A 12105-nucleotide genomic window follows, 5' to 3' on the forward strand; every position below is an offset into this window, starting at 1 on the left:
TGGAAACTTGTTGTGACATGCCAACTGCCTAGATAGTGACAAACATATTATGAATCTTCACACCCTCATTCCACCTTCTGGGCAGCCTTATGCTGGGGGACAGGATGTGGGGACTTGTGGTGGGAGATAGTGATATGGAGTACTGATTATATGGGCACCATACTTTATGGCTGCAATGGAAGTGACACAAGAATGGCCTCTTTGGGAAGAGAGCGCCCTACTTCAATGGATTTCCCACACCACTAAGAACTGAACTGCTGTAAGGAAGCTTGACAGAAGGATGGAGATGGAAGTCTAGAGTTCCTAGTATGTTCGTAATTTAACACTCTGTTGTCAGTAGCTTCTGTGTTAGAAACAGTAAAGCTTTTCTCGCAATGACTAGTTGGGGAACTTCTGCAAAACATTTTATGTGGCCTGTAGCTGTTGCTAGAGGACAGTCGTTCACATTTGTCCTCCCATCTGTTCCCTAGAGAAAAGTATTTTCTTCTGAGTAATTGAGCTATATAGAAGCCAGTGCATTTCAACATTAACATGCTATTTTAAAAAAAGAATCTGATCTCACCTGAAGGAGCTGTTTCTCAGAGGTGTTGAAGGCATGGCATGGGCCTGCCTTTTCTGGGGCTACCTGTGAAGCTGTATGCATGTTAAGTTTTTATGCAGGCAGTATTGTTTCCTGCTGTGCTGCATTGCTTCACTTACTTGTTCTTTATATATTGTTATGAGTTTGTGAGGGGTAAGCTGTATGCCTGAGCCCTCTTCTAATTCCTGGATCCATCACAGATTCGATTGCTGGAATAGCCAGGCTAGCTTCCTGGTGAGATAATGGCCCTCAAAGTATGGGCTATTAAGATAACAAAGGAACTGGTGCTGTGCCAGACTGAAAATGGGTGGGCCTCCTTCAACTCACTGTTAGTTAGAAAGACAAAGATCAGAGTTGGGAGTTGAGTTATGAGAGCAAGAAGCTAGACACTGGAAGTGGCAAGTTGGGTAACTGGAAGAGATTGAGCCATGCTTGATTTCTCTTACTGTTGTTATTTATTAAACTTGTATCATCCGAAGATCCCAGGGTGGTTGACAAGGCTATGGCTATGGGAGAAGCAAGACCCTTTTGGGGTGTTAATGCTCAGGTTACATATGTGTGTAAATAAACCATATATTATAAATGCACCACAGTCTCCACTGTCCCTCATTCCAAGGAAACTGAACCCTGTATAAGTGAGCAGCAATATATTACTTGTGCATTTCAGGTTGATTTATCCCTGTTTTGTTTTTATCCTTTCCATTAATGTTGGTGTGTGTGTGTGTGTGTGTGTGTGTGTGTGTTTGTAAGTCGCTTTGAGTGTCATTCTTTTTTTTAAAAAAAGTGACTAATACAAATAATGATAATGTAATCCTATAGTTCTAGTATGCACTTGAACCCCTATTGCAAAATACTGAGAGTCTACAAATTGTCCATGCCTTTGTGTGCAAACACTGCATTTGGCAATTTCCTTTTTCAGCCACCAGAAGTCACACTTCAATGAACAGTTGTGATATGTTGAAGGAATGGATTGGGAGTCTCAAGTCTTGGGCCCCAAATGCAGTTCCTCCATGCTTCTCTATCTGGCCCTTGAGACGCCCTTCCCCCAGGCAACACGCCCTCCTTCATTCACTTTTGCCTGTCTGAAAGTGTCCTTGAACTGTGAGATGGAGTCTGTTATGTACTGAAGTTCTCACCCTGGGCCAGCAGGGGGATACTGTAGATAGTTATGCAAATAAGGGATTGAAAGTGACGTTCAGTGATTGTATAGTTTTAGAAAATTGTCACAGTTACATTGTACTGGAGCTCTATATAAGCAGGCTGACTGAACCCTTCAGTTCAGTTTTGTCCTGGCATGTGAATAAACAAGAGCTGTTGAAGAATCGCTGTGTCGTCTGATATGTTCACCCACAACTTAACAGAGTCTCTTGCTTATATGAAGGGAAAGGCATGTGTATTTCTTGTGCATAAAAACCTCTGGCTGTTGCTTGGCTGAAATTGTAGCCTTTGGCTGTTTGGCCAGAATATAGGGAAGAAGCAAGATAAGTAACCTCGCCCATCACAGCAGTATCACTGGTATCATTGTCTGGCAAGCAAACACCATAGGGACATAATCCAGATGTGTCCTCATAGACAGTGGCTAGCTGCTGCCTCTTAGGTAAAGAAGAAATATAGCAAGTAGCATCTACCAAGCAACTCCTGAGGTATCAGCGTTGCAACCACTTTCACTTTTTATTATGTCTGCAGCTTACAACACAAAGAGCAAAACTCACCAAGTCTTTAAGCAAAGCAAAATTTATTTTCTATTAGGGCTATTGAGGAAAGATCACAGGATTACTACAATTTCAAGCAACATCATGGGGACATATATGCATTTTGCATACATTTCAAGCTTCTTCTGTCCTGCAGTAGATTTACTCTTCACTTTCTATGATTACCTGCCACAAACAAAACAAACAAACTCAGTACTTGTTAAAATGCAAGGAAAACAATGAGCCGTTTCAGCCACTATCTTCTTGAGAAATGGGAAGCAGGGCTCACACCATTAGCACTGCTGAAAAACCAGCTCCACCAGGCCTCCTCTTTATCAACTGGCAGAATGATAGAAGACATTCTATCAGGCTGCCTTAGTAGGAAAGATGAGAAGCAAAGTCATTTGCCTTTCCCAAAGTCCAGCTCCATGAGGCACTTGCGGCCCTGAGTTGTTTCTCAGCCAGCTGTCATCACAAGAACAACTGTTGAACAATCGGCACCCGAGTTTGCTTTTTTCCTCTTCCCTGCCTGTTCCTTTTCCCATGTCTGTAGCACTTTTTATATTGTAACCAGACTGTCTTGTTTTAATTCACTGTATGTAAGCCTAATAATAATAATAATAATAATAATAATAATAATAATAATAATAATAATAATAATATATTTGTATCCCGCCCATCTGGCTGGGTTTCCCCAGTCACTCTGGGCGGCTTCCAACAAAGATTAAGAATACTCAAGAAGCCTCTTTGGCTGAAGAGGGGGTGCAAATGGTCTAAATAAATGAAGGCTAAATATATTTGAATCCAACAGCGCCACTCAGCTAATGGTAAGGCTTCTATCAATGGAAGAGGAAAGGAAGCTCCTTCTACTTGCAGTTCCCCAGGAACTCCCAACCCTCTGGAGCAAATTTAGGGGATGTGGGACCTGACCATTTGTGCAAGTTTGGGTGACTAGGGCTTAAATCAGGGTTAGCCAATGTGGTGTCCTCCACATTGGTGGACTACAACTCCCATCATCCCTCACCACTGGCTGTGCTTGCTGGGGCTGATGGAAGTTGTAGTTCAACAACATCTGTGAAATATACTCAGAGTCGCAAAGTGATTTCATGCTCTTTATTCAGCTCATAGTGGTGAGGAGGAATGAATGAATGTCCCCTCAAAGTATCTGCTTTATATACATTATTTACACAATGGGCTGCACATGATTGGCTAATTCCAGGATTCTACTGTAGGCCAATCAGGTTGTGGATTCACTTCTATCTGGAGCATGATTGGGTGGTTCCTGCTAACCAATCATACTGCTGCATTGTTCTAGGACCAATCAGACTGCTGCATTCTGAATCCTATTGTTCTAGGACCAATCAGACTGCTGCCTTTTGGAGCCTATTGTTCTAGGACCAATCAGACTGCTGCAGTTTGGATCCTATTCAACTCAGTACATAACACCCCTCCCCTCTAAGTTCCAGTCCTGCCCGGAAGGTCGCATTCATAGTCCTCAAGGTACGCCGGTGGCCTACGTGTGCGTTGCGGCCTGGGGTGTTCCCTGGTCCGGGGTTCAGGTTCTGGCTCGTGTTCCAAGGATGGGGCTGTTTGGTCTGGCGCAACCGGCTCGCTCAGTCGTGGTTCTGGTTCCGGTGTCCTTTCGGCCTCGCGGGTCCTCTCTGTATTTACTGATTCTGCCTCTCCTGCTTGCCCCTGCTGCTCTATGGGCCTCACTGCCCCACTGTTCCCTTGGGACTCCTCTGACCTGTCCTCCTCCTCCTGGTTTTCTCCCGGGAATCGTCGCCGTATCTGGTCGCAGTGGCGGCGCCAGCATTGCCCCCCATCTGTTAGCACCTCGTACGACACGGGGCCCGTGACCCTGGTGACTGTGGCAGGTACCCATGCAGGGCCTGCCCCAAAATTCTTTGCGTACACTGGGTCCTGGGCCTCGAAGGTCCGGGGGTTCCTGCCTTCCCCCACCACTACCTCATCCTGAGCTCTATCGGGGTGAAGGCGGTCCAATCTGATTGCAAGGCGCCGACCCATTAGTAGTTCAGCGGGGCTCCGGCCAGTCGTTGAGCTGGGGGTGCTGTGCTGTGCTAGAAGGAATGTGGCAAGGCGGTACTCCCAATCCCCTTGCGTCATGCGGCGAAGGGTGTCCTTGGTGGTCCGCACCATGCGTTCTGCTTGGCCATTGGTGGCAGGGTGGAATGGCGCCGAACGGATGTGGCGGATGGCGTTCTGCACTGTGAAGGTTTGAAATTCTCCTGATGTAAATGCAGTCCCGTTGTCTGAGACGAGAGTGTCAGGGAGCCCGTGGGTTGCAAACAGCCTGCGTAGTACCCGGATGGCTGCGGACGTAGAAGTGGACGGTACCAGTGCGACTTCCAGCCATTTGGTGTAGGAGTCCACCACTATGAAGAATGTTTTCCCCTGAAAGGGGCCAGCGAAGTCCACATGCAGGCGTGACCATGGTGCTCGGGCGGACTCCCAGGACTGGACTGGGGCCCTTGGGGGATCTGGGCGGGATTCCTGGCAGGCCTGGCAGTGTTTGACCCAGGCCTCTATCTCTCCGTCGATCCCCGGCCACCACACATAACTCCTGGCAAGGGCCTTCATTCTTACTACCCCTGGGTGTGTCTCGTGTAGGGCTGTGAGGACCCTTTTGCGGAGGGGCTGGGGAACAACGACCCTGCTTCCCCATAACAGGCACCCCTTGTGGGCTGACAGTTCATGTTTGCGGGTTGTGTAGCCGGCGAATTCTGGCCCGGGGCTGCGGCTGGGCCATCCCCTCCACACCCAGTCCAGGACCCGGGAGATGACCCTATCTTTCTTGGAATGGTGTGCAACTTCTTGTGCCTGAATGGGGCGGTCAGGAAGCAGCTCCAGGCTCATAACCTCTTGTGCAGGTGCTGGGTCGGGGCCTGTTTCCGGTAGTGGTAGCCTGCTGAGGGCGTCTGCATGGCCCATCGCCTTTCCAGGGCGGTGAATCAGTGCATACTGGTAGCTGGCAAGGAAAATTGACCACCTGAGGACGCGAGGAGACAGCACTTGGGGGGTCTGCTTTTCGGGGGCAAACAAGCCAAGCAACGGCTTGTGGTCAGTCACCACGGTGAAGGGCCGCCCGTACAAGAAATCATGGAATTTTTTTACTCCCTTCACGATTGCCAGACCCTCCTTGTCGATTTGCGAGTAGTTCTGCTCGGTTTCGTTGAGTGTCTGGGAAAAGTATGCTACCGGTACCTCTCTTCCATCCGGGAGTTGGTGTCCCAGGACAGCGCCGATGCCATAGGGCGAGGCGTCGCATGCTAGCACCACCGGCAGCCTCTCGTCGAAGTGTGCCAAGACCGAGTTTGAGACAAGCAAGTCCTTGACTGCCTGGAATGCGGCCTCCTGGCGCTGGCCCCACACCCAAGGGGCCCGCTTGTCCAGGAGTCTGTGTAGGGGCTCCGCTACCGCCGCCTTGTGGGGAAGGAAGGAATGGTAAAAGTTCAATAATCCCAAGAAGGCCTGAAGTTCAGTCTTGTTCTTGGGCGCTGGGGCATCACAAATGGCCCGTACCTTGTCCCCAGTCGGGTGAACCCCTTCTGCATCCACCATAAATCCCAGAAAGTCCACTTGAGGCACTCCTAGTAGACATTTTTCCCGCTTCACCTTGAGACCCGCCATCTGGAAACGGTGCAGAACAGTGCGGAGGCGGTCCTCAAACTCCTCTGGTGTGGGCCCGGCAATCAACACATCATCAAAGAAGGGGGTGACACCAGGAATCCCTTTAAGGAGAGAGTCCATTAGATTCTGGAATATGCCTGGTGCCACGCTGACCCCGAATTGCAGCCGCTTTACCCTGAACGCTCCTCTGTGCGTCACAATCGTCTGTGCCTCTGCTGTGGCCTCATCTACTGGCAGCTGTTGATATGCTTGGGCCAAGTCCAGCTTGCCAAAAATTTTCGACTCAGCCAGGGTGGCAAGGACATGGCTGACCACTGGCACTGGGTATGCATGGGCCATGAGGGCCTTGTTTATGGTACATTTGTAGTCTGCGCAGATGCGGACCGAACCATTAGGCTTGACGGGTGTGACGATTGGGGTTTCCCAGGGGGCATTAGGCACCGGCTCCAGCACTCCTTGCTCCACGAGTCGGTCCAATTCCTCGTCTATACGGGGTTTCAGGGCGAATGGGACCCGGCGGGCCTTGAGCCTGACTGGTCGTACTGCGGGGTCAAGCTGTAGAGCAATGGGGGGGCCCGTATACTGTCCCAATTTCCCATCGAAAACCCCCGGAAACTCCTTGCATATGGCGTCCACGTCCACTTGTAAGCTCATGTGGTTCACCCCGGTGATGGCTAGTCCCAGTGGTCCAAACCATGCCAACCCCAGTAAGCTAATGTAGGGGCCCTTGACCACAAGCAAGTCCAGTTGCCGCGTCCGCCCTCGGTATTGCACCCTGAAGGTCCCCACCCCCATTGTGGGGACCTTACGTTTCTGGAAGTCCCAGAGGGTGAATGGGGCCGGCCTGAGTTTGGGACCCCCAGTAGGACACAGTTTCCTTAAGGTCCTTGCCGAGATTATGGATAGAGTTGAACCCGTGTCAAGCTCCATGCGGCATGGGGCCCCCTCTATCTGTACCTCTACATAAATTTTCTCTACGTTGGGGTGGGGCAACTGGTATACCTGGAAGTCTGTGAGCTCCGTCGAGTTGCCTTGGTGCGTTGGGCCCCGGGACCTGGGGCTCTTGGATTGGTCATCTGATGCCTGGCTTCGGGTGGGCCGAGCCCGACACACCCGGGCGATGTGTCCCAATTTTCTGCACTGCCTGCACTCTGCGTTGCGGAAACGGCAGGTCCTCCTCTCGTGACTTTCTCCACAGCTTGCGCAGTTCCCTCCTTCTCGTCGAGGCAGCTGTGGTATGTGGGCTGCTTGAGTGCGCTGCTGTACTCGGTGCACCTCCTCCCTGTCGGATCCCGAGTCGTTGGTGAGGTCTTCGTGGTGGACCCTCGGTTGGGACGGCTGGCTCAGCCGTGCCTCTTGCGTCGACCTCTCAGCAGCTTCCGCTGCCAGGGCCTCCTCCAGAGCGACCTGGAACGTTAGGTTCTTCTTAGCGTAGAGGCGTCGTTGCAGCTTCTCATCCTTCAGGCCACCGACGAGGCGGTCACGAAGCATGTTCTCCAGCTCTGAGAAGTTGCAGAACCGGGCAGCTTGGCGGAGAGAGGTCACAAACCCAGTTATGGTTTCCCCAGGGGCTTGCCGCTTTGCGTAGAAGGCATTTCGACGAGCCACCACTGAGGGCTGTGGCGAAAAGTGCCCCTTCAGCTGTTCCATTATTGTTTTGTATGGAACAGTAGCGACGTCTTCAGGCGCAAGGAGAGCCCGGGCGATTTCAAATGTCTCCTCTCCGCAGACGCTGAAGAATATTGCCCTCTTCTTGGCGTCTTCTTCATCGGTGACCCCTTTGGCTTCTAGGAGGAAGGTGAAACGGGAGGCGTACGCTTCCCAGTCTCCAGATGCTGGGTTGAATGGCGAGAAGCTGCTGTCCGTTGCCATTCTGAGTTCCTTGTGTCCCGGAGCTGAAGCCTGGATACACGGTGCGAGGCAGCGGTGCGGCAGGTGGCGGTGCTGCGGTGCTGTGTGTGGCAGTCAGCTCAGCGGGATCCCATCCTCGTCGCCAGTGAAATATACTCAGAGTCGCAAAGTGATTTCATGCTCTTTATTCAGCTCATAGTGGTGAGGAGGAATGAATGAATGTCCCCTCAAAGTATCTGCTTTATATACATTATTTACACAATGGGCTGCACATGATTGGCTAATTCCAGGATTCTACTGTAGGCCAATCAGGTTGTGGATTCACTTCTATCTGGAGCATGATTGGGTGGTTCCTGCTAACCAATCATACTGCTGCATTGTTCTAGGACCAATCAGACTGCTGCATTCTGAATCCTATTGTTCTAGGACCAATCAGACTGCTGCCTTTTGGAGCCTATTGTTCTAGGACCAATCAGACTGCTGCAGTTTGGATCCTATTCAACTCAGTACATAACAATCTGGGGACACCATGTTGACTCTCCCTGGCTTAAATGGATAATATACTTGTGTCTTTGAACTGGGGTTTTACAAGACTAACTCCTGCAAAAGCAAGGGGGCACTTTGTTTTTTTGAATAAGCCTCTTATCAATACACTGTAGCCTGAAGCCACATTCTCTCCTTGCTTAATTCCATTGGCTTCACTGATGCTGAAGCCACAGCGAATTTGAACCCAGAGCTATTAAGTGTGTTGCTTCTTCCACTCTGTGCAGCATTCTTTATGGCTCCTTGCTGGATGCTCAGATTTATTTTTCATACATCCACTGCTGCAGCAGGGATTTGTAAAAACACAGTTGCATCATTCAGGAGGGACAAATTATTTGGCATCTAGTCTGTGGAGGCACTTACCTTTGTGGTAGAAACTTCCCTGGTCTTTGCCCGAAGCTTATTGACCTGAGACTCAGCAATATCAGCCCTTTCTTCTGCCTCTTCCAGCTCATGTTGCGTTTTCCTGAATTTGGAGAGGTGAACGTTGGCCTGTTGGTCCTATAATCAGAAAGCAATAGCACACAAAAACCCTAAGTCATACCTCTGATGTCAAAGCTGAGACCTTCTGCATTTTGTACAAATGACCAAAAATGAAGCTTGTGTCTTTCAAATAACTCACAGCCTCCTCTGCTTGTCTCTTGTAGGATTTGACCTTCAGCTGAAGCTTATCCACCAAGTCCTGTAGCCTTATCACATTCTTCCTGTCCTCTTCACCCTAGAAAAGTGGCACCTGATTAGGTGATACGCAAGTTGTCAAAGAAGTATTGAGAAGCACTGGCTCCTTCCTTTTCCTCTTACCTGGAAAGTCAGTTCTTTGACTCGCCGTTCATACTTGCGAATACCTTTAATGGCTTCTGTGGCTCGCTTCTGCTCCCCCTCTAGTTCAGACTCTAGTTCTCGGATCTAGGAGGTCAAGCGAAACATTAATTTCCTTAGCAACTCTGATATAGGGTCCTCTGACCTATGGAGAACTCTGGTGCTTGCCACCAGCTCCCAACCCCAGTGTTTACCCTGGCCTCCATTTTCTGGATCTGCTTCTTCCCTCCTTTCAGAGCAAGTTGTTCTGCTTCATCCAGCCGAAGCTGCAGATCCTTCACTGTCTGATCCAGGTTCTTTTTCATTCTCTCCAGGTGAGCGCTAGTGTCTTGCTCTTTCTTCAGCTCCTCTGCCATCATGGCCGCCTTGACATACAAACAGTAGACCCCAGTCAACAGGTACACTCGGCACAAAGGGCAGAAGCTCAGCAGAGTTTGAAAGATCAACTTGTGACCACCAGAAATGGCCTGCTGGGACCATCTCAAAAAGTAAGCCATCCCAATGAATGAATTAACATTCAAACTATTAACAAAGGTGCTGGGCTCATTATATAACATTGAATGGAAACATTTATGAATTTCCAGTATCACTGGCATGGTGCAGAGAAGGTCTTCACACAACACTATATGAATGACACATTTCATAGTTCTTGGAGTGGCAGCCATGTCAGTTGGTTGCAAGAAGGCACAGCAAAGAATCTTATGGCACCTTAAAGGCTAACTCATTAAGACATAAACCTTCATGAATTGGAGCCAAATTCATAATGTTTGTGTGTCACCCATCAGACACAACCACATGAGATTTGCTTTCCTGTGAGGGCATTCCTTGGGGTAGAGGTCTGCATGTGAAATGTTCTGATCATGTAGAAAGAAGAAAGGGCTGATCGTATATGTCTTTCACCTGAAATCAGCAGGTCCACCTGGTTACACCATTTCCCCAGCTGACAGGGATTGGGGTCAAAGAAGAATGACTCACATGTGGCCCTAGCTGTGTGACTGAAGGACACTTTGTGCAAAATTTATTTAGATTCATGGGCTACATAGAGTTGTTTGCCACTGTTTTTTCTCTTGCAAAGGCTCTGCACTTCAACAGCTGCATGGTAGGCAAACGTTCAACAGGGATGGCATGGAAACTCAGTGATGGGGAAAATGCATCCAACTGTTTGCAAATGATAGCTTGCTAGTAAAAAGATCAGGGTTTTAAGCAGACCATCTTGTGAAACTGAGCTTTGTTCCTTTGGGGGAAATAGATGAAAGGAGCAACTGGGGCTGGGGGAATTGGTAGTGCCTGGAGACTGTATTAATGCCCCTCCCTATTTGTTCCAAGGTATATAAGGGTTGAAGCCACCTGAGGCAACACTTTCATGCATGCCCCTTTAGTGGCGCACTTTGAAGGAATAGAGGCTCTTCTTCCTCCTTCTATCAGTTTGTGAAGGCATACTGAAGGAAAAAACTGTTAGCCACTCACAGAAGGACTTGACAGTTCTAGAATGATCACTGTGATCAAGTGCCCATGAGCCAACAAAAATTGTTATAGATAAGAGCAAGGTTTTGTGGCAACCACTGAAAGAGAAAAGAAGCTCTTACATCTGTGATGGCTTTCTTTGCCTTCTCCTCTGCATTTCTGGCCTCTTTAATGGCATCTTCCACTTCACTTTGAAGTTGAGAAACATCAATTTCCAGCTTCTTCTTTGTGTTAATAAGGCTGGTGTTCTAAACAAAAGACACAGTGAGGATGTTTTAGCATCTCTTATGCTGCAGTTTCTAGTAATGATTCAGCAATTATTCCTCCTCATACTTGGAGGCAGCATGACTCTGTTTACCACTATAGAGCATGTCAGTGGCCACAGTCAGACATCGAATGTGAGATTAGATGGACATTTGAACTAATGTAGCATGGCAAGTTTTGTTGTTATAGTGACAGCCGTAGCCCATACTTGCGTGTGAAGAAGTTGCACACGTTCATTTGCATCTAGAAGCTCTTGTTCAGCTAACTTCCTTCCCCTCTCTGTCTGTTCCAGAGCTGCCCGGAGCTCCTCAATCTCAGCCTGCATCAGATTAGCTCTGCGCTCAATCATAGCCACTTGCTCTTTCAGATCTTCTTGGCCTCGGAGGGCATCATCCAAATGTAGCTGTGTGTCCTAAACACAACAGGGGAAAGTGTTGAGCAGAACTGAATTTCTATTATTCATATAAAGCGATAGCGGTTAACATATGACCCTCCAAGATGTTGTTGGACTCCAATTCCCATCAGCCCTAGCCAACATGGCCAGTGGTCAAGGACAATGGGAGCTGTAATCCAACAACATCTGGAAGGCCACAGATTAACCACTCTTGATATAAAGGATATATTGGAAAGATAAGTACCTTAAGCTGCCCTTGGACATTCCTGAGGTGTTTCTGTGTCTCAGCTGCAAGACGGTTTGCATGGCTCAGCTGGATCTCCATTTCATTTAAATCTCCCTCCATCTTCTTCTTAATCCTCACAGCTTCATTCCTGCTCCGTATTTCTGCATCCAGGGCACTTTGCATTGTGTCCACTGTTCTTTGGTGGTTCCTCTTCAGCTGATCAATTTCTTCATCTTTCTCGGCAATCTTTCTATCAATCTCGGATCTCACCTGAGTCAACTCAAGCTGAATGCGAAGGATTTTGGCTTCCTCATGTTCAAGAGCACCCTATTGAGGAAATGTTGGAGAAATAAAGCAGCCCAGAGATTTGTGGTTGGAGGAAACTTAGATTACTTTTCTCCTTCTTGATCTTACCACAGTGTAGTAAAACATAGTTAACTAATATCTGTTAACAATTTAGGACCAATATGGAAGTCACTGTAGAAGTTTTCTCAAAGATTAGGTGTGATGTGACTTCAGAGAATCCTATATCCACATTGCCCTTTAGCTTAAACAAATTCCACCATGCCATGATGACCATCTGCCAAACAAACGGTTGGTGGACCGAGCTCAGCTTGGTATG

The 12105-nt window shown here is 48.5% G+C and overlaps 1 protein-coding gene and 1 long non-coding RNA gene across 3 annotated transcripts in view; one reads left to right on the top strand and one right to left on the bottom strand.

Moving 5' to 3' along the window:
• The window catches only part of LOC309335720, a 164164-nt gene that overhangs the window by 122961 nt on the left and 29098 nt on the right, over nt 1-12105 (top strand). For both annotated transcript variants that reach the window (XR_014153658.1, XR_014153659.1), the window contains 2 exons: nt 8964-9064; nt 9450-9623. This is a non-coding gene — a long non-coding RNA (uncharacterized lncRNA). The remainder of the gene's footprint in view (nt 1-8963; nt 9065-9449; nt 9624-12105) is intronic.
• The window catches only part of LOC309335558 (myosin-3), a 35726-nt gene continuing 25919 nt past the window's right edge, over nt 2299-12105 (bottom strand). Inside the window, exons 33-40 of the mRNA XM_081850643.1 lie at nt 11502-11810; nt 11072-11275; nt 10722-10847; nt 9330-9500; nt 9118-9222; nt 8939-9034; nt 8680-8817; nt 2299-2457 (exon numbers count right to left, since the gene is read on the bottom strand). Of these exons, the coding sequence (XP_081706769.1) occupies nt 2434-2457; nt 8680-8817; nt 8939-9034; nt 9118-9222; nt 9330-9500; nt 10722-10847; nt 11072-11275; nt 11502-11810 (1173 nt within the window). The 3' untranslated portion in view covers nt 2299-2433. The remainder of the gene's footprint in view (nt 2458-8679; nt 8818-8938; nt 9035-9117; nt 9223-9329; nt 9501-10721; nt 10848-11071; nt 11276-11501; nt 11811-12105) is intronic.

Source organism: Podarcis erhardii, assembly GCF_964252035.2.
Source record: "Podarcis erhardii genome assembly, chromosome: 2".
NCBI classification, from domain to species: domain Eukaryota; kingdom Metazoa; phylum Chordata; class Lepidosauria; order Squamata; family Lacertidae; genus Podarcis; species Podarcis erhardii.